The 22,199-nt window shown below is 34.9% G+C and overlaps 1 protein-coding gene across 3 annotated transcripts in view; it reads right to left on the bottom strand.

Annotated features, from left to right (window-relative positions):
• The window catches only part of MED13 (mediator complex subunit 13), a 246,604-nt gene that overhangs the window by 23,529 nt on the left and 200,876 nt on the right, over positions 1–22,199 (bottom strand). For all 3 annotated transcript variants that reach the window (XM_079905383.1, XM_079905384.1, XM_079905382.1), the window contains 10 exons: positions 21,663–21,876; positions 20,544–20,625; positions 18,414–18,535; positions 16,177–16,267; positions 15,830–16,044; positions 15,354–15,550; positions 13,710–14,626; positions 6,237–6,398; positions 2,359–2,582; positions 534–723 (listed from right to left, as the gene is read on the bottom strand). In XM_079905383.1, coding sequence (XP_079761509.1) covers positions 534–723; positions 2,359–2,582; positions 6,237–6,398; positions 13,710–14,626; positions 15,354–15,550; positions 15,830–16,044; positions 16,177–16,267; positions 18,414–18,535; positions 20,544–20,625; positions 21,663–21,876 — 2,414 coding nt within the window. The remainder of the gene's footprint in view (positions 1–533; positions 724–2,358; positions 2,583–6,236; positions 6,399–13,709; positions 14,627–15,353; positions 15,551–15,829; positions 16,045–16,176; positions 16,268–18,413; positions 18,536–20,543; positions 20,626–21,662; positions 21,877–22,199) is intronic.

Raw genomic sequence — 22,199 nt, 5'->3', positions numbered from 1 at the left:
ATAAAATGGAGGAATGTTATGGGGTTCAAATTATAGGAATGTCTAATGAGGTTCAATGTTTTGGTTCTGTGTCTCTTTGGATTAAGTCTAAAGTTAAGTCCATTGATATTTAATTCAAGGGTGTTAAAAGCAAGTCTTCAACAGCTGTCATTTCTTAATTCCAACAAAGAACTGTCTCTCTGTGTTGTAGAGGGAACTACAAGTTGTTTTACCTCTAAACCATTAACAAATCAAAAATCTTAATTTTAATAAACTTAAATAAAAACACAAATCTTCCTACTTGATGGGATCCCTACCGTAGTGATCAACAAACTTTTTCTGTAAAGGATCAGATAGTAAATATTTTTGCCTTTCCAAGTTACACAGTCTCTGTCACAACGACTCAGCCCTGATCTTGTAGCATAAAAGAAGCCACAGACATCTGTAAATAAATGAGCATGGCTGTGTTGCATTAAAATATTATTTACAAAAAGCTGGTGGACTGGGTCATACTTTGCTAAAATGACCTTATACAATAAATACAAATTCAATACCTAGGTCATATCTGCAGACTTGTGCATAAAGCTTGAGTTTAGAAAATGCTTCACTGTTACCATCAGCTGCCTGAGAAAACCATTCTGCTACCAACTTTTCTGATAGTTTCTTTGATGCAGTAGATCCAACTCTCATGATCCCATCCGTCAACAGTCGAGAAATAGGTCTATGTTGACCCAATCGACAAGACTACAAATACAGATACAGAAATCAGAATTAGTGAGTGTGCTATAGTTTTTTAGTTCATATCGTAAAGGATTTAAGCTATTTAAAAATAAGCTTTATCATTTATAACTAACATTTGCAATAATAATATCAAGGTGAAATGGTGCCACAGGTCTTTTTACTTTTCTACATTAGAAATCCATTGAATTTCTATCAAAATTAAAATATCTCCAATGAAATAAAACACCTAGATAATAATGGCACTAGATCCACGTAGTTTGAATAATGAAAACTTGCAGAATACAGAAATAACTGAGCATGAATATACAGTCATTTTAAGTTGTACATCCATCCCAATTCATGTATATAAATGCAGTATCCAGCTCTCCCTCCAATTCTGCAGGCCACTAATGTTTGTTACAGGAAGCCCAATCTCAAACAGGTTTGCAACACTGGATTAAGTAAGTTTAGACAAGGATTTCTTTACTGTAAGACTTTCAAAGGCTTTAATAAGCTAACATGTATAGTGAATCTCTAAAAGGTAAATAGATACAAAATGTCTCCCCAAACCTATCTAACTATGGAACTTTTTTCTGGGAAGATTTTGCAGGAGTAGTGTTCTAAATAACACTCTTTGGAAATATTTACTTTTACAAAACACACTACAGATATCTTGCAATTAAAGTTAAGTAGAACATTAATGAGGAGCTAAACCAGCTCAAACTAACGATTCAGATTGTAAAAGAAACTAAATTTTAAAGACTAGATTTCCAAGCATTTGTGGGAAAAGGGAGATACCGTTGGCCCTTTGTATCCTTAGGTTCTGAATCCACAGATTCAACCGACCATGGATCAAAAATATTCAAAAAAAAAAAAAAAATCCAGAAAGTTCCAAAAAGCAAAACTTGAATTTCCCATGTCTGCAACTATTTACAAAGCATTAGGTATGTAATGCTATGTAAATATCATCTATAAGTAATCTAGAGATGATTTAAAGTACAACGGAGGATGTGTATAGATTATATACAAACACCAAGCCATTTTATATAAGATTGAGCATCCATAAATTTTGGTGTCTGCAAGGGGTCCTAGAACCAATACCCTGAGGATATTCAGGAACGACTATAAAATGAAGTTAAGACTGTATGTTCCAGGGTACTTAAAATTTATAATCATTGTACTCAATGATGGATACAACATGAGAATTGTAACTTAAAAGACCAGCCAAGAATTTCAGAAATAAAATGGATCTTAGAGAGGCCTATCATAGCTTTATTTTACATATGAGGTAAGTAAGGCCTAGTGTCTAAACCTGAGGTCCTAGAGAATCAAGACTAGAATTTTTATAAATGTAATTTGTTCCTGGCCATTTACAATGCTACCCTTTGTTTCAGAAAAAGATTATCTTAAATGGGACATACATGCTCTCAATGGTTTTCCCCCAGTACGGCAATTTCCACAGTGACCCATGGTGCACACATCTCACAAAGGGTCTGGCTCAAAGCTGTAAAGAATGTAACTGGCTTTTATGAGAACTAAACACCTAGTCTGACATTGTTATTATTCTTTACCAATCAACTGAAATATCCAGTATATTTTATATATAAACATACAAATCATAAGGTAGTTTTAAAACGACACCTCTTTTTAAGCACCTACCTCATATATTGCAGTAAGATCTCTAAAAAAGCTTTTGGCTCCATTTAACAAGGCTTCATTTTCTGGACATAGTACAACATAAGCTATATCTCTTTGAGATCCATAGGGTTCCAGCATAAGTCTCTCCCAATAAGGGAGAGCAAATGGAGAAAGCACCAGAAAATCAAAATCATAACCCAACAAAAACGTGGGGATTGGCAGTGGTTCTGGGGATTCATCAGTTCCTAAATAAGAAAAGACATATTTTAAGAAAAGATTTAAAAGAAGAACATTTATTTTTATATATTATTTTTAGAATATTTTAAAATTTTATTTGTTTTTGGCTATGTCAGGTCTTAGTTGCAACATGCAGGATCTCCGTTGCGGGTTCTTCCATTGCAGCGTGCGGGCTCAGTAGTTGTGGTGCGCAGGCTTAGCTGCCCCTCAGCATGTGAGATCTTAGTTCCCCAACCAGGGATCGAACCCGTGTCCTCTGCATTGGAAGGCAGATTCTTTACCACTGGACCATCAGGGAAGTCCCAAGAGGAACATTTAAATGTCAAGAGTTAGTGTAGTCATTATTAGTAGTAAAAATATTTAATTAAAGACAAAAAATACCTAAAAGCCAGTGATTGAGACTTCCACAGTTAGGAATTTGCTAAATGACCTTTTATAAAATATGTGACTTATACCTTCACTTAAATGTAAAAAAATTAGAACAAAAAACTTATTAGTACAAAAGAAGATATGGGAGGGTTTTAAAAAAAATTATATTAGTTTCAGGTGCACAACATAGTGATTTGATATTTTTATACATTATGAAATAATGACCACAATAAGACTAGTCTCCATCCGTCACCATACAAAGTTGTTATAACATTACTGACTACATTCCCCATGTGTACATTACATCCCCATGATTTATTTATTTTATAGTTGGAAGTCTGTACCTCTTAATCAACGTCACCTAATTGTCATCATTTTATTTTGAATAAACTCAAGACTGGGGAAAGCCTTTTTAAGCATAATGTAAAACCTGTCCATTTAAAAACTGATTAATCTGACAACATAAATTTTAAATTTTGGCATGAAAAAACACTATAAACAAAGCCAAACAATTAACAATGAATTGGAAAAAAGATGTGCAATGTGTACAACAAAAGGTTAATTTCCTTACCATAGAAAGGGGACCTATAAATCCGTAAGGAATTGATCAACATCCTAACAGAAAAACAGGTAAAGGATATGAACAAAGTCCACAGAAACAGAAATACCTCTTATACATAAAAAGATGCTCAATCTCATTAAGAGCAAGGAATTTAAAATAATTAATAGCAAACAATTGTAACATTTACTATGTGCTAGGTAATGTTCAAAGATCTTTACATGTATTCACTCATTTAATCCCTACAAAAACCATGAAGCAGATACTAATATCAACCTTATTTTAGAGATGAGAAAGCACGAATAGAGACGTTAAACAACATGTCCAGTATCACATAAGAAGTGGCAGAAGTGGGATTTAGAATCTAGGAAATCTACCCTCAAAGTCTGTACTAGTCTACGTCTCAAACTATAATGAAACAAACCAGTTTCTCCCATCTACTCAGCACCCTACTGGCAAGGGTTTGGGGAAACAAACATTTTATTGGTGGGAGTTTAAACCACTATCAGAGAGAGTAATTTGGCAATATATATATTTTTAAATATACACATGCTTTAAGCCAGGGATTGTGTGCATTCTAGAATAGTTGTAATGATAATGATGCAAACAATGTTAAGTCCGTGAACAGTAGACTGGTAAAATAACATATGTACAGAACAATGGAATATATGCAGCCATTTAAAAAAAAACGAAAAATAAAAGCTCATATGTACTGAACAGTAAGGTGTAGAACTCTGCATGTGTCTACTATTTTGGCTTCAAAAAGAACGTAAAAATACTATAACAATAAATGCTGGAGAGGGTGTGGAGAAGAGGGAACCCTCCTACACCACTGGTGGGAATGTAAATTGGTACAACCACTATGGAGAACAGTATGGAGGTTCCTTAAACAGAACTACCATATGATCCAGCAATCTCACTCCTGGGCATATATCTGGAGAAAACCATAACCTGGAAGGATACATGCAACCCAATGTTCACTGCAGCACTATTTATAATAGTCAAGACATGGAAGCAACCTAAATGTCCATCGACAAAGGAATGGATAAAGAAGATGCAGCATGTATGTACAATGGAATATTACTCAGCTATTAAAAAAAAGAATGAAATAATGCCATTTGAAGCAACATGGATGGACCTAGAGATTATCATACTAAGTAAGTCAGAAAAAGACAAATATATGATATTGCTCATATGTGGAATCCAATTTAAAAAAAAAACCATGTAAATGAACTTATTCACAAAACAGAAACAGACTTACAGACATAGAAAACAAACTATGGTTACCAAAGGGGAAACGTGGCAGGGAGGGATAAATCAGGAGCTTGGGATGAACATACACACACACTAGTAGTATACAAGATAGACAGCCAACAAGGACCTACTGTATAGCACAGGAAACCCTAACTCAATATTCTGTGACGATCTATATGAGAAAAGAAACTAAAAAGGAATGAATATAGGTATATGTATAACTGAATCACTTTGCTGTACACCTGAAACTAACACAACATTGTAAATCAACTATACTCCAATAAAACTGAAATATTTTTTAAAAAGTAGAAAAAATATATATATAAATACTATAATTAAACTGCATTTTTCACTGATTATCAAGTTTTTTTAAATGAAATTTAAATTATTCAGGCATTAATAAAAGGAGGAAAAGGAAAATATGAGCAAATCATCTACTACTTCTGTACATAATGCATTCTAAAACCATGCAAAAAAAGTCAAGGACTTCAGAATAAAAACTATTATTTCAAATATATTTTAAAAGTTTCAATTACATCCCACCTTTCAGAAACACTCTTTTTTGTTTTTTGGGGTTTTTAAAAATTTTATTTATTTTTGGCTGTGTTGGGTCTTCATTGCTGTGCGTGGGTTTTCTCTAGTTGTGGCGAGTGGGGGCTACTCTTCGTTGCGGTGCGCGGGCTTCTCATTGCAGTGGCTTCTCTTGTTGCGGAGCACAGGCTCTAGGTGCATGGGCTTCAGTAGTTGCAGCACTCAGGCTCAGCAGTTGTGGCTCACGGGCTCTAGAGCACAGGCTTAGTAGTTGTGGCGCATGGGCTTAGTTGCTCCGTGGCACATGGGACCTTCCCGGACCAAGGATCAAACCCGTGGCCCCTGCACTGGCAGGCAGATTCTTAACCACTGCACCACCAGGGAAGTTCCCAATCTTTTCTGGGTTTTTTTTCCCCAGAGATAATCTTCAACAGATAGTTCAAGCATTTTGAATGTTCCTTCCATTACAGTTGACCATAAATCTACTGTTTACCATACTGAGAGTATTCATTTGTTACTCTTGTCACAAGGGGCAAATTTCTGTCTTTGTTCTTTCTTTTTTTTTTAAATGAAGACCTTGGGGCCTTTTATCACTAGTATTACCCTCTCTTTTTTACCCCATTTTTCATTAAATTTTGTAAAATAGTAAACTTACAAGAAAAGTAGTGTTTCAGTCTTTATTTGGCAGTATGATTCTTTCTTCACATAAAATCTTTCTGGTCAGTAAAATATGTAAAAACAAGCTGTTCTTTCTGAAGTGGGATTGGAGAACCCAGTAAAGTGAATGTTGAAAACGTTCAAAGTAAGGAAGGCTAAGATTGACCACACTGGCCTTAAGTCAAGCATATGCCACCGAAATATTTAAAGATAAATGTGCTTATTAAAGTTGGGCAAAAAAACTGAGAAATGATATAAAATAAGTCAATACACATTACTATAAATTACTTACCATAAGAGCCTCGGCCAGCCATTTTATGAAATTGTTGCCAAGTGAGAGGACCTTGAACCCCCCAAGGCCTTACTGTTCTTTTTTTCTGAATAGCATCCTGAAGAACTGGCTGAAGAGATAGAAGCATTCGAAGTATATCTTGTGAGCACTGCATACTCACATCTACAACCATTAAAAAAAAAAAAAGAAATAAGAATTGCTATTGTCAACACAAAAATTTTTATGATAACAAGACATCTAGGGAAGTTTAGCTCTTCATCACCAAGATTAAGCATCTGCTTGTGTAGAGAACTATAGTAAGTTGTATCTAAAATGATCTGTAGAAATGATTTTTCTAGGTATTTAAAACCAAGAAGAGACAATAAAAAAGTTATTGTAACTCGTCTTCATAAAAAGTCATTCATTAGCTCATTGATCAATTTATAAATTAATCAAATAAATTTCTTCCTTTTTGCATTTATTTTGGTTGTTTTATCTATTTATTTATTTAGACTGTGCAGCTCGGCACACAGGATCTTAGTTCCCCTACCAGGCATCAAACCCGTGCCCCTTGCAGTGGAAGCGCAGAGTCTTAACCACTGGACCGCCAGGGAAGTCCCTATTTTGGTTGTTTTTGGTGCTTATAGGTATCTTACTAGAAAGAACTTTGCCTCACACAGAAATGAGTTATAAATTATGCACCTTCATTACCACCACTTTGGTAAAATGACCAGATGGACTAGACCGGTTACAATGATTAAAGCTTAACTTGTGAAAAATGGTAGACTGTATGTAACAACTCTGAAGTATACAACTTGTACAGTAACAGATAAACTTGTTCATACTGCTAAAAAGTGCTGTAATATCTGAAGATATTTTATTAACCTAGACGTAACAGATTTACAGATTATCAAATTATTATGGCCTACATTTCTGACCAACTATCAGGATGGATATGGAGGGTGTCACTCTTAATTGTCAAATGGCTTTTTAAAAAACCATGAAATATTACTGATATAAGTAATCTGTCCCTCCATTATGGTTCAGCTGTATCATTAAACCTGTTTGAGCACTCTGTTATGTTAAATCATTCAACTTTAATTCATTATTATTATTGCCTAATTTATTTCTTGTTTTAATTCCCTATATCTAAATAGTGTACAGAATCAGAAGTAATTTAATTTCAGACATACTGCTTAATAATTATTATGTTTAAATAAACTATTATATACATAATAGAATACTAGTCATTAAAAGTGATAACAGGACTTCCCTGGTGGCGCAGTGGTTGGGAGTCTGCCTGCCGATGCAGGGGACGCGGGTTTGTGCCCCGGTCCAGGAAGAACCCACGTGCCGCAAAGCGGCTGGGCCCGTGAGCCATGGCCGCTGGGCCCGCGCGTCCGGAGCCTGTGCTCCGCAGCGGGAGAGGCCACAGCAGTGAGAGGCCCACGTACCACCAAAAAAAAAAAAAAAAAAAAAAAAAAGTGATAACAGAGCTATTTGAAATGGACAAATGACTAATAAACTAATAAATTAAAAAACAGGTTTTAAAAGTATGGAAGATAATTTTACACAAACAGAACTATGTGTATTCATATGTGACTATTTACATAAAATCTAGAAAAAGTTGTCATTGGCTAAGGTTGTTTATCATAATCAAATGGGGAACTTTTAAAAAACATATACACAGAGCTTACCCTGAGAAATTCTGGTCTGAGTGAAGCTCAGGAAACTACAGTTTGATTTTAATTCAGAGAGATTCCCATAGATACTCTTTCATTCTTAAAAAAATATATATTTAATGAAGACCTACTATGGGTCAGGAACTATGCTAGCTGCTGGGAATATTGTGTAAATAAATTCTTATTCATGTCTTCAGGGATCTTACAATCTTGTGCAGGAGAATGCATGAAAAATAATATAATTGTATATTATGACAAGTGCCAGGTCTCTATACTGAGATCTGGTGGAAAGCAATGGTTTTTAGAATATATAATGATTTTTAAGAGTGATCATGAAGGACAGATAAATAGATCAATAGAAGTAAACATCCAGAAATAAAACTTCACATTTATTGTCAACTGATTTTTTTTGCGGTACGCGGGCCTCTCACTGCTGTGGCCTCTCCCATTGCGGAGCACAGGCTCCAGACGCGCAGGCTCAGCGGCCATGGCTCACAGGCCCAGCTGCTCCGCGGCACGTGGGATCTTCCCTGACCGGGGCAGAAACCCGTGTCCCCTGCATCGGCAGGCGGACTCTCAACCACTGCACCACCAGGGAAGCCCTACAGTCAACTGATTTTTGACAAAGGTGCCAAGACAATTTAATGGGGAAAGATAATCTTTTCAACAAATGGTTCTAGGACAATTGGATATCCACATGCAAAGGAATGAATATGGAACCCCTTCCTTACGTTATATACAAAAGTTAATTCAGAACGGATTAAAGAGCTAAATATAAGTGCTAAATCTATAAAACTCTTAGAAAAAAACATGGAAGTATATCTTCATGACTTAGGATTAGGTAAAGCCTTTTTAGATATGAAACCAAAAGTACAAACAACAAAATAGAATAATACACTGAACATCAAAATTAAAAACTTTTCTGCTTCAAATGATACCATCAAGAAAGTGAAAAGAGAACCCAGAGAACAGGAGAAAATATGTGCAAATCATAATCTGATAAGGAACTTGTATCCAGAAGATATAAAGAACACTTATAACTCAATAATGAAAAGACAAAAAACCTAATTTAAAAATGGGCAAAGTATCTGAAAAGACATTTCTCCAAAGAGGAAAGAGAAATGGGCAGTAAGCACATGAAAAGATGCTCAACTTCATTAGTTATTAGGGAAATGCAAATCAAAACCACAATGAGATAATACTTCACAACCCAATAAGATGATTATAATAATAATAAAACACACAAGGACAAGTGTTAATTAGGATATGGAAAAAGTGGAACTGATTGCTGATGGGAATGTAAAATGGTGCACTGCTTTAGAAAATAGTCTTGCAGTTCCTCAAAACGTAAAACAGTTATCAAGTCCACCTAAGAGTAATAAAAACGTATGTTTACACAAAAACTGGTACACATATGTTCATAGTACCATTATTCATATCAGCCAAAGAGTGGAAACAGTCCAAATGTCCATGAACAGGCGAATGGGTAAATAAAATGTGGGATGCTCATAAATGGAATATTATTTGGCAATAAAAACAAGTGAAGTACTAACACATGCTACAACATGGATAAATCTTGAAAACATTATTCTAAGAAAAAGAAGTCAGTCACAAAAGACCATATAGGATATGATTTTATTTATATGAAATGTATAAAAGAGGCAAATCTACAGAGACAGAAAGTACACTGGTGGTTGCCTAGTGCTGGGAGGGAGTGGTTGGAGGAAAATGGGGAGTGATTGCTAATAAACATGGGATTCCTTTTGAGGATGATGAAAATGTTCTAAAATTGATTGTGGTGATGGCTACACAACTCTGTGAATACTAAAAACCATTCAATTGTACACTTTAAATGAATTGTATGGTATGTCAATAAAGTTGCTTAAAAATGAGTGATCATGGAGTGGTGTAATGATGGGGATGGGCAAAAATTGGGGGCAATTTTTACTTCTACTTTTCTGTATTGTTTAGATTCTTAACTTTCTTTTCAGCAAGTATGTATTTTTTATAATTGGAACAAAGCTTTTTCTATCTTGAGAAAAATAAACATTACCATTAAATTATACAAACTACAGTTTGTAGACTTTTAATTCCTTCAAACAAATATTTCAACGCCTTGGGCATCTATATGCCAGGCACTGTTCTAGGTACTTGGACATATCAACAAACAAACAAAATAGACAAAAACCCTTTCTCTTAAACAGAACTTGCATAGGCTGAACTTAATGGAGAGATAATTAATAAATTATACAGTATATTAGAAGGTAATAAGCAAACACTATGGGGAAAAAAAAAAAAAGGAGCAGGATGGAGAAGATGACTTCTGACAAAATTTAAAAAGACAAGAGAGTTACCCATGTAAATACTTGGAAGAACAGTGTCCCAGGCAGAGGAAACAATCAGGGCAAAGGTCCTAATACAGGAGTTTGATACTATTTTATGAAGCTGTTATAATTGAATGAGAAAGTATTCCAATATTGCCCATTTAGGTTTTGCAGCATTATTTATTTTAATGTTGAAATTTTAAATTGAAATATAAAGATATTTCTTTTTTGTTTTGAATTATTTTCTCAATATAAATTCTTAGGATGAAATTCATCTTTATGGCAGCAGAGTAATCTGTTTACATCAATCTTTATTGTTATAGAAAAAATGCACACAAGGTTAACAACTCAATATTTTCTATTACTTGGCAAATAAGTTGGATATTTTTTTTTGAGGTATAACTGACATAACATTAGTTATGTTTTAGGTGTAAGAAGTGATGATTTGTTATCTGTATATACTGTAAAATGATCACCACAGTAAGTCCAGTTAACATCCATCATCATACACAGTTACACAAAATTTTTTTTCTTGTGACAACTTTCAAGATAAGCTGGATCTTAAAAACAAATAATAATAATAAAAATAAACAGAATACCACTAATGCTACTGCTGCTGCTATTACTACTACTGTTACTACTGGTAATATTTGAGTACTTTGTGCCAGGCACTGGTCTGTTTTATATGTATTAGTTCATTCGATCCTCTAACACTGAGGTAAATACTATTATTGACACTATCTCAAGAAACTGAAACAGAGGTTAAATAACTTGCCCAAGGTCATAGTATATAGTGATGGAGCCATGTTGCAAACCCAAGTAGTCGGTTCCACAGCCTATGTTCTTAACTACTATCTATGGCTGAAAATAATCCTGCCGTTTTTTTGAAAATCTATATGACATTTATTTATACCTTTTTCTTTAAAAATTTGATCCTTGAGTATACTGAGTTTGATGAATCATCAAACTATTATCATGAACAAAATGTAACCACTGGTCCATGCATAGCCTTATCTTATTCACAAATTTTCTTAATAATATTATGAACAACTACGATCTCACTGCCCAAGAAGCACATTACTCAATCTTATTAAGTGCTTCTCCCTATCTTATCCCTCAGCTTTTAAGAATTAACCATCATCCTGAATTTTATGTGCATCTAGAAAATACATTTAGTTTTGCCTGTTTTAGAACTTTATGAAAAAATATCTCACTATATACAATCTTCTGGGACTTGTTCCCTCTCCCTCCCCTCAAAACTTTTACCAAGATTCATCTGTTACAAGAGTTTTACTCATTTTCAGAGCTTATGTAACATTCTATCTGTACTATCATATTATCCATTCTCCTGTCAATGGGCATTTAGAGTATTTTTACTTCAACCCTGTATTACAGTTTTAGTTCTCCAAGTAGTCTATAAGCAACTTAAATATAGGATATCTTCATATCTTCCAGAATACCAAGCACATTGTTTTGCACGTGTCCAAAAATGGCTGGATTAGCAAATGACATAAGGAACCAAATAAAAGTTATTAAATGGCATGTATCACCTAAGAACAAAAATTCTTAACAAAAACCACATTCTGAAGAAGGCTAACTTTCTGCATAATTACCAAAAGTTAGGAAAAAGTTAATGAGTGGTATACTGAGACATCTTTTTAGAAATACGTTTCCCAGTGGCTATGCCTGAAAAAAAACCCTAAATGATGACTTTAATAATGGCAGCTTATATAAATTCAGTACTTACTATGTGCCAAGGATTGTGTTAAGCAGCTCATATGTATTAACTCATTAGATCTTTATAACTACACACAAGTATTTGACATGGATGACATTTCTCTCCTTCTTCAAACATTTCCTATACTTAGCTACCAGCACAACACACTCTCTTGGTTTTCTTCCTACCTCCTTTGTTGCCTATCCTGGATCCTCCTCTTCTCCCCCATCTCTAAATGTCAGTTCCATCCTTGGACTTCTCTATCTAGAGTCACTCTCTAAGTTTTTTCATCCATCTCCATAGCTTAAAATACTGATAACTCACACACAACATTTTTTAATCTCTAGCCCCAACTACTCCTCCGAATTTAAAATTCGTTTCTCCAGATAAGTACTTGACCTTCTCCCCCAGTTGTTCCCCTCCTCTATAATTAGTACCATCATTCATCCATTCGCTCAAGCTATCCTTGATGCCTCATCTTTCCTTATATCAGCAAATCCTGTAGGTTCTATTTCCCAAATATGCCTAGAACCTACTACTCACATCTCTATTGCTTCCAATCTTGTCTAAGGTACTGTCATCTTTCACCTGAACTACTGTAACCGCCTCCTAACTGATCTATCTGCTTCTACTCTCACCTTCACCACCCACAGCACAACAGCTAGAGTGATCTTTTAAAAGAATAAACAGTAAAAGGATCATGTTACTTCTCTGCTCAAAACTGTCCTACAGCTTCCCGTAACTCTCAGAATAAACTATAAAGGCCTTACTTACATGGTACATAAGACCCTACATGATTTTGGTGCTCGGCCATCTCTTAGCCTTCCAACTCCTAACAGTCTCCCCATCACTCAATTCATTCCAGCAACAGGGCCTCCTTACAGTTTCTCAAACATATTAGGCACACTACTCCCTCACAGTCTTTGCACTACCTGAAAACACTCTTCTCTCGGCCACACAGCTCACATTCCCCCACTCTATGTAGGTCTTTGCTCAAATGCTGTCCCTCAGTAATATCTTCTCTAAACATACATCTAAAGTAGCATATTCTTGTCTTTTTCCACTCCTTTACCCTGCTTTTCCGTCAAAGCACTTGTCGCTATCTGATATCATATAATTACTTATTTGTGTTTATTTTGTTATTTTGAGAATTACAGGCTCAAAAAGGGCAGGAAATATGTTTGTTTTAATACTGTACTTCGTAAAAGAACAGTGCCTGGCACATATTAGCTGCTCAATAAATAATGAGTGATAGAATGTTGAATAAATCAGACAACGAGTAATTTTCTGCTAATTGACATGTGCAAAGTACCTTTTATAGTCCTACTCAAGTACATAATTACAGACCTCTAATAACCATACTTCTGTTGGTGAAATTAAACTGCTAGGAAATTCTCCCTTTAAAAATACCATTTTTTTTTTTTTTTGGCGGTACACGGGCCTCTCACTGCTGTGGCCTCTCCCGTTGCGGAACACAGCCTCCGGATGTGCAGGCTCAGAGGCCATGGCTCACAGGCCCAGCCGCTGTGCGGCGTGTGGGATCTTCCCGGACTGGGGCACGAACCCATGTCCCCTGCATCGGCAGGCGGACTCTCAACCACTGCGCCACCAGGGAAGCCCTAAAAATATCATTCTTAAAGGAGTTTTAAGTCCAAATTTAAGTGTCTCTATCAGCTACATGGGAAACTGCCTTTAATACCTTTTCCTAAGAAAGAAAAGTCATACAACTAAAGGAAAATAAAGAGAAAAATTATTCCATTAGCATACTTACCATTTCTTTTGGACCAGGGGTGTAAGCATGAACTTTTCACAAGTGCTTCATCAACTTTTCCTCCTGACATGTTATCCATGAACTGACGCCCATGTTCTAATGCAAGGTAGCAGTCATTGCAACAGTCCCGCTCTTCAACACGTACCCAGTTGTTAGTTATACCAATTTTGGGAAAAGGATCTTGGTCTGCAGCTCCAAAAGGTGAAAATAAATTAGTGCACTGATCTTGTAGCAATAATATCAACTCATCAGGCAATTTTTCAGATTCCTTTAGTCCTCCATTAACATGTTCAGCAGAAGTAGCCCTGAGAGCTTCAAAACGTTTTTCTGCTTCTTTGCCACATTCTGTGTTGCGTCCTATGATATCTAGTTCATCTTCAAGAAATAATCCTGAATTGTTTCCAAATTTTCTGTTCATGACAGCACTGAAGCCACAGGTACACCTATACTGTGCTTCCTGCGTTGGATCTGGAATGTAAACTCCAACATCGGCACCCTTGATATTCATGTTGCAGACACAGATACAGCAACTATCAAAGTTACAGTCTTTAAACAAATTCATAACTGATTCTGAAAGAATGAGGTTTACATAAAGACTGTGTGCTTCAGGGATGGAAGGAACAGTTGCAGGTTCAACAGAATTAAGGGGTCTGCACGTGGATGGGGTGGAAGCTGGTGAATATAAGTCTGAATTTTCATATTTGACTGAACCTTGAGCACTAGCTGGTCCACCAGCTCCACGAGGAGTCCTTGGAGTCCTTGGAGTCCTTGGAGTTGGAAACCTAGGGGTAGATGGAGAAGGAAGAATTCCTGCTCCACTGTTACTAGGAGGTGCACTGCTAGGAGGCATCCCAAAAGAAGCATGAGTTTGAGGTGTATAAGCAGGGCCATATTCTTGATCCATAGTACTTCCATCACTAGTGTCACCAGGGCAAAAGAGAATCAAAAACATGCATAAAGGAACATATTAGTAATGGGAAATACAACTAAAAATGTCCCAAATGTTTTTCAATAACACCAAAAATTATGAAAATACGATTAGTGCAAAAATTACAAGTACAATTAAAATGTATTTTTGGTTAGTACATCCACTCTAGGTGATTGTTGTGGGGTGAGACCCAACTAACTAGTTCCATTATAAATAAAATTTGTATACACTCTTCCACACCTAGACATCCACAATTACTATCTATATATTTCTTGTACTACAAATACCCATACTTCATTGATTCTAAGATGCCACTGTTTAAAAAAAACAAACCCAATTTTAGAGATATTTATGTGTAAAAAAAGGACAATGGCAATTCTAAGATGTTACGAATTATAAGACACCCCAATTTCAGAGATACTTAAATATAAAAAGTGTGTGAAATACGGCAAATGTACAAATGAGAGTGATTAGGATTTCAGACCAAAATAAAAGGTGCTTCCAAAGACAAAGTTTATTGGTCTTTCGTGTTCCAATACTTTAATAACCATACCGAACAAACACCATTATAAGCTATTAATCAGAAAATGATTTTTAGAACTTTCAAACACCAGTATCTTTTTTCCGGGTACCAACATACTAGGTGCTTCTATGAAAAAAATTAAAGCTATACAAGCATTCATATACTATACCAATACTATACATTTAAATCATACCCCTCTTTGATGAATGGCATTGTAGGCCCTGAAGGAAGCAATTCCAATTTTCCAACAGTCCAACTCTGACGGTAAATACACTCTTCTGGCAATTTGATAGCAGGCAAACACTGGCTTGGTAGAGTTTTTAGAGGTGCAAACATGGAACATCCCACTAGAACTTGACAATTTTCAGGCTTATAGACATAAGAAAAATCCTACAATATAAAGACCATGACTCTTAGCATCTTATTTTCCAAGGGACAAAAAAAACAACAAACTGACTCTAGTCCTTTTTTCCTGTCTTTAAACAAAATAATACAATGTAAATGTAATCCTACTCTTTTCTTAAATGCATTCTTAAGTGTCACCATAATTCAAATTTGTTAATAACGAAATTAGAATCACTAAGAAAGGATTTTTGAATCTAGCAATAAACTAATTCTATACAAAAATATAGGAAGTGAATTATTTTTCTAGAAAAATAAAATACTTACTTTAATTTCAGAAGGTTTTGGGCTACAGAATCCTTCATCAACCTCAATTTTGAACTGTGCTCCTATACTAGAACTATTTCCTTCTAGAACAGTTCCTCCAGGTGTTGTATCCATACTACCATATTCTTTATTATTCATATTCATTGGGGAAAATCCCATAATATGTTGTTCCAATGATGGTGGTGTAGGATACATTTTATGAAGATCTGCAGTGCCTATATTTAATAAAACACACATTTTAACATAAGACTAAAAAGAAGTTACTCTGTGCTTAAAACAAAGCGGTGGAGAACTTTGTTGAGATTAATTTTGCAGATTTATCTGGAACACAGATTTGGGAAGCTTACTTATGCAAGATAATGGGTCCAGATTTCCTGTCTTTGACTCCTTGCAGCTGGATTTATCATCTGATCCATTCGCCGATTTTTTAGATCCAGGCTATTAAAAAACACACACACACACATATTGCTCTGAAATTTAAATCCAACGTGATCAAGACAGTAATCATTCAGAGTAACTTGAAAGTAGAGCCCATTTGTGCTAGAGCCAAATATATACAAGATACAATTTAAAGATACAAAATAATTTAAAGACATAAAACACATTTTAGGTAATCAATAACCCAGATTAGTTTTTCTACTGATTTGATAATGCTCCAAATAACAGAGGAAAAAGTTCCTTCAAGAAAATGACCAATACTTTCAAAATACACAGAACAACCTATTACTTAAAACCTATTAAAAAAAAAAAGTAAGAAAACCTACTATAAGGGTTTGTAATTAACATCAGAATTGCCTCTTAGTAAAAGATACTCATAAAGCATTTGTCCCTTTAAATAAAAGACATTAAAGATTCCTATATAATCAATCACCCCTCCAAAGTCTTGTTTACACTTTTACCTTGTTTAATAATCTTCTTGCCCTGCAAAAACGCTACAACAGGTAAAACTAAGCAAAACTTCAGAAAGATCTCATACGACAAAGCAATAGGATCCCTAACTAAAGGTAGTTTTAATACATCGAACAAAACAAGTTTTAGAATCTCTAATCTGTCACCAGTGTTGTTAGAGCTGACAACTTGGTTCCTTGTCTCCTGTTAGCCACCTTGTCTTAGATATGTAGACTGAGCTCTGATCACAACCTTTGACCTCAGAAGAGCCACTGCTGATACGTGAATGGTAGAGAAAGTACAAAAGTATCAAAGTATTCAGGGATATATTCACCTAAAATATACTATATTACGGGATGTGGAGTAAAAGTTTATGTATAGTGATATCTGCTTTATGTCACTTAATTGAAGAGACCAAATGTACTATATAAGTTTCCAAGCTATCTTTATGCAGATGAAAAAAGAATTCCCTTTTATAATGCAGCACCCAATTCATTAATTTGCCAGAGACTTGACATTCTAGGGAATCTCATTTTAAGCTTTAATTTCTTTTATCTTCACCTTTCCCTGCAAATGGGTGTTAAAGATTAAGCATTACTTTTTCTTCCTCTTTCATTATTATAGTATGTAGGTGTCTTATAATAATGGCTGTGAAGCCAAACAAATTCAGAAGAAGTAGTATTCCTTAACAAATTGACAAGGCATATAACTTTAATGTTAATTACTTATTATTCTCTAATTGAGTCAATTTTTCGGTCATTTCTAAAACTAGAGGATCAAAGATTAGGTTAATAATTCTGCTTCCTCGAAATTGAGTCATTTGTTGAGACGTGGATGCATCTAGAGACTGTCATACAGAGTGAAGTAAGTCAGAAAGAGAAAAACAAATACCGTATATTAATGCATGTATGTGGAACCTAGAAAAATGGTACAGATGAACCAGTTTGCAGGGCAGAAGCTGAGACACAGATGTAGAGAAGAAACATGGACACCAAGGGGGGGAAACCGCGGTGGGGTGGGAATGGTGGTGTGCTGAATTGGGCGATTGGGATTGACATGTATACACTGATGTGTATAAAATTGATGACTAATAATAACCTGCAGTACAAACAAACAAACAAACAAAAAACAATACTAAACTTTCTTTGGGTTATTTGTTTGCAAGTATGTTAATATAAATGTTTCAGACATTACATGAAATTTCTAAAAATCTTATATGTTCTGGTATAATGTTATAAGTCATAATTCTAGTTATTAAAGTAATAATAATAATTCTGCTTCCTAAGGACTGGAGAAAAAGAACATACGGCAGAGCTCAAATTAAGCTTAATTATACATGTCCTTCAAAGACAAAAAATAAAGAAAAAAAACCCTCAAAGTTTATAGGTGACATTATATCAAGAATGCTCAGGGAATTCCCTGGCGGTCCAGTGGTTAGGACTCTGTGCTTTCACTGCCGAGGGCCCGGGTTCAATCCCTGGTCGGGATTCTGCAAGCCAGGCGGTGCAGCCAGAAAAAAACACAAAAAAGGCTCAAACATGAGGTTAAAAAAGGACACCAATTAATTTCTTCCAAAATATATTCTATTGTTCAGGGCTAAAACATAGTATTCAAGTCACATATCACTTCTGAAAAATAAACTTATATAAAATGAAGGAAAACAAATTATAATTGTAATCATTAATAAGATACTCACTGTCAGTTCATCTTCATCAGAATTAAAAAGATTATCAAGGTCAGTATAAGAGACAGCCAGGTCTGAGTCATAAATCAAACTGGTTGATGGAGGACGGGCATGACTAGTAGGGCGTGGAGCATCTACATGTGTCAACCAGAAAAAAAAAATCAAAAATTCTACTACTGACCAAATGGGTATTATTCTATTTATTTAAGCTAGACATATAACTTTATAAGGGTGTTATGCAATAAGAAATGGTGACTTGTTTAAAATTTAGTTCACAGAAATAAACTTTTAAATATATGGTCATACCTTCCCCAGGAAGCTCACCAAAGGCTATGTAATCCATAACACAGCTAAGTAATCTACATTAATAATATGTCAAATAAAAATATAAACACTATCAGGACAACAGAATTAAACAGAATTAAACACACACACATTTAATTTTTCTATCTTCCTGAAATATAAAGGAAGCACAGATTCTCTGGCTCTTGAGTCAGACAGACTATTAATTTGAATCCCAACGCCAACACTAACAGTATGACAAGAATTAAATGTGACAGAATGTAGATAAAGCACTTTTGCCCAGTGCCAGGCACTTAAGTACTCACTTAAGTACCCCTTAGTTAAGTTTCATTTCAGTTCTAAAATTTTATTTTCCTTTTTTTCCCCCCAGTTTTAGTGAAAAAAATGACTTTAGAAAAAATAAAAATACAAATGAAAGTTAAATTCCTCTTACATTCCCACACAAGAAAGAAAAAAAAGAAAGCAATTTGGTGTATAAACCTTCCAAAGCATCCTCAGAATGGTTAAACAACTTGAAATAGCCCTCCCTTTCAGAAAGGTGAAAGTCACTTTCCAAGTGCCTCTGCACATTGTCCTAAAGATTCACTAAAGCAGTAGTTCTGAAATTTTTAGAGTGTGTAAAAATCATCTAGGATATTTATTAAAAACCAAGATTTCCCAGTTTCACTTCAAAACATGCTCCAGAATGTGGCAGACGGTCCACATTTTGAGAAAGCCACACCACAGGGACAACTACACATTTCCTATATCCTAGGGTAGGTAAACAGGCTAAAAAACCCGAATTGTTAACTCACTTTAAGCTACTTAGAACCACTGACCACTAAATTTATTTCATGAAAGACCATCTCTTCCTTATTCAGATGGACTTTTTTTCTTATTCCTGTTTTTGGTTGCACAGAGCCTGACTGACCTTCTCTATTTATTCCAAATACTAAAACAAAACTTTGCCCCTAAAAGACACATACCAAAGGACAACTTCTTCTGCCTCCATCAAAAATTAAATAGATCTTGTAAAAGAACTAATATATCATGTCTCTCTATTCTATTCACAAGTAGCACAAGTCAGACACTTTCAAAGTGGAGTCTTCACCACTGTATCTCCAGTGCCGAGAACAGTGCCTACACATAACACGTGCTCAATAAATATTTGTTAAATTAATGACCTCAGCAACAGTTCTTCTAACTTGGGGAGAGGGGGAGAAAAGGACAACTAAATTACAGTAAAGTCTAATTCATAAATTGAGTTTTTAGATCTGAGAGAGATATCAGGCAATGATCTTATCCTATCCCTTCATTTTACAGCTGAAAATTATTTTTATTTGTTAAAAAAGGAGGGACTTCCCTAGTGGCACAGGGGTTAAGAATCTGCCTGCCAATGTAAGGGACACAGGTTCGATCCCTGGTCCGGGAAGATCCCACATGCTGCAGAGCAACTAAGCCCGTGTGCCACAACTACTGAAGCCCAAGCACCTAGAGCCCATACTTGACAACAGAGAAGCCACTACAGTGAGAGACCTATGCGCCGCAACAAGGAGTAGCCCCCACTCACCGCAACTAGAAAAAACCCACGCACAGCAATGAAGATCCAAGGAAGCCAAAAATAAAAATTAAAAAAAAAAAAAGGAAAGACGTTCCAACAATTCAAAACAGAATTTCTATCACCTAAACTTGCTTCTCCCAGTACAAGATAAACAATAAATCCATCATTTTAAGATAGGTCCCTTTCTATGAAACATATGAATTATGCAAAAAGGAACACTAAAAGTCCAACAATGTCAGATTACTTTGGAGTAACAATCCTGGAATGCAGTATTTTAAAAAAGAAAATTAAAGTTTTACCTTGCTTGATAGAGGGACTAAATAATGACATAGCATCTTCTTCGTGTGATAACACTGTTACACTAGATGGCACATCTTCTACCTGCACACAATATTACATATTAGACTGAAATACATATTTTACCAATAATAAAATATACCAACTATTGAGTAGCTATGTATCAAGCATTCTGCTGGGTGTAGTACAGACATCAATAACTCTCACAACTAACCTACGTGATAAGGAAATAGTACACTCATTTTACAGACAAAAAATAGTTCTAAAGATAACCCAGGAAATACAGCTGATAAGTAGTGGAGCTGGGATTTCAACCTAAATCTGCCAAATCCCAAAGTCCATGTTCTTTCTACAATACCTACTGCCTTCCCAGATACTACTGTTTCCACATTTACAGAAGAACAAAATGTCCAGTACCTGGCACACAGTAAGGCTAAATAAAACTTTGTGAAATGAATTCTTTGTATTAAACATACTATTGGGTCCTTTTTGCAATTTTACAGCTTTCAATTTCCAATTTTGTATTTACGGCAAAATTCTTATCTAGCAGAGTTATCTTAATAGATTTCTCTGTCCTTAATAGATCCTCAAATATTTGATTTTTAAAATTTTAATCAAGTAAGTATTTGTACATCTCACACTTTATTCTCGTAACAATTTACTTTCAGGGGCACTACAGGTTCTTGATTCACATATTCAAAGTATCATGTATTTTTTTTTTTTTTCAAAGTAGCATGTATTTTATAAACTCAGTGATGTATATTTTACTGCAATTTTGAAAACTGGTAATTCACTTACAGCATAGTTTAACTCAGAATCAAAACAGTTCGTCTACCTAAATGTCCTGATTTCAATATAACAGAAATTAATGCACTCTTTCTCCAACCTCAAAACTTATACAACAAAAAATAAAGATCTTTTCATTATCAGAGACCAGCTACAATTTCAAGCCCATACAAGCTCTTAAATTATGTACAATGTGCCTAATTTACCTATTTTTAAAAAATGTTTTTCTAAGTTAAAATGATGATTTTTTTTTTTTTTTTCCAAATACAAGTGTGGTACTATATGCAGAGCTACAGATCATCAGTGACACTCTGGTGTACTTTGATTTCTCTTACCTTGTGTTTTTTTCCAGCTTCTCTCTCATTATTTTGTCTATCTTTCTTATCAGGAAAAAGGAATTCCTCATCTCCTTCAACAAATGCATATGGATCAATTTTAGGTTCTTGTTCTGAATCAGATGCTATTGCTGAAAGATACTGATTTTTAATTTGATATTGCTGCACTAATTCATCAGAAACTTTTAAAGGTTTCTTACATTGCACCATTAACCTGCATAAAAAAAATAACAATAGAAAATTAATCATATTCTCCATAAAAGTATAACAAATTTCCAAAATGACTTAAGTATCATAAACTTTTTAGAATTATTAAAAAAGAAGAATTATTTAAAGATGATCTAATTTTCAATCCTTCATTTTACAAATGAAAAAACTGAGGCATAGAAAGGTTATGTGATTTACTGAAGTATCAAATTTAGCAATAGAGAAATGGAGCTAAAATCCTGGTCTCATTGTCTTTCCACCAAAATGTGCTGTCTTTTGGTTATCCACTCTGTTCCCAAGTCCTCAATTGCATTAACTTGTCCAAATCCA

This window comes from Stenella coeruleoalba (assembly GCF_951394435.1).
Source record: "Stenella coeruleoalba genome assembly, chromosome: 19".
Classification (NCBI taxonomy): domain Eukaryota; kingdom Metazoa; phylum Chordata; class Mammalia; order Artiodactyla; family Delphinidae; genus Stenella; species Stenella coeruleoalba.
Note: the sequence above shows the minus strand (reverse complement) of the source record. Positions and strands in the feature narration are given on the sequence as shown.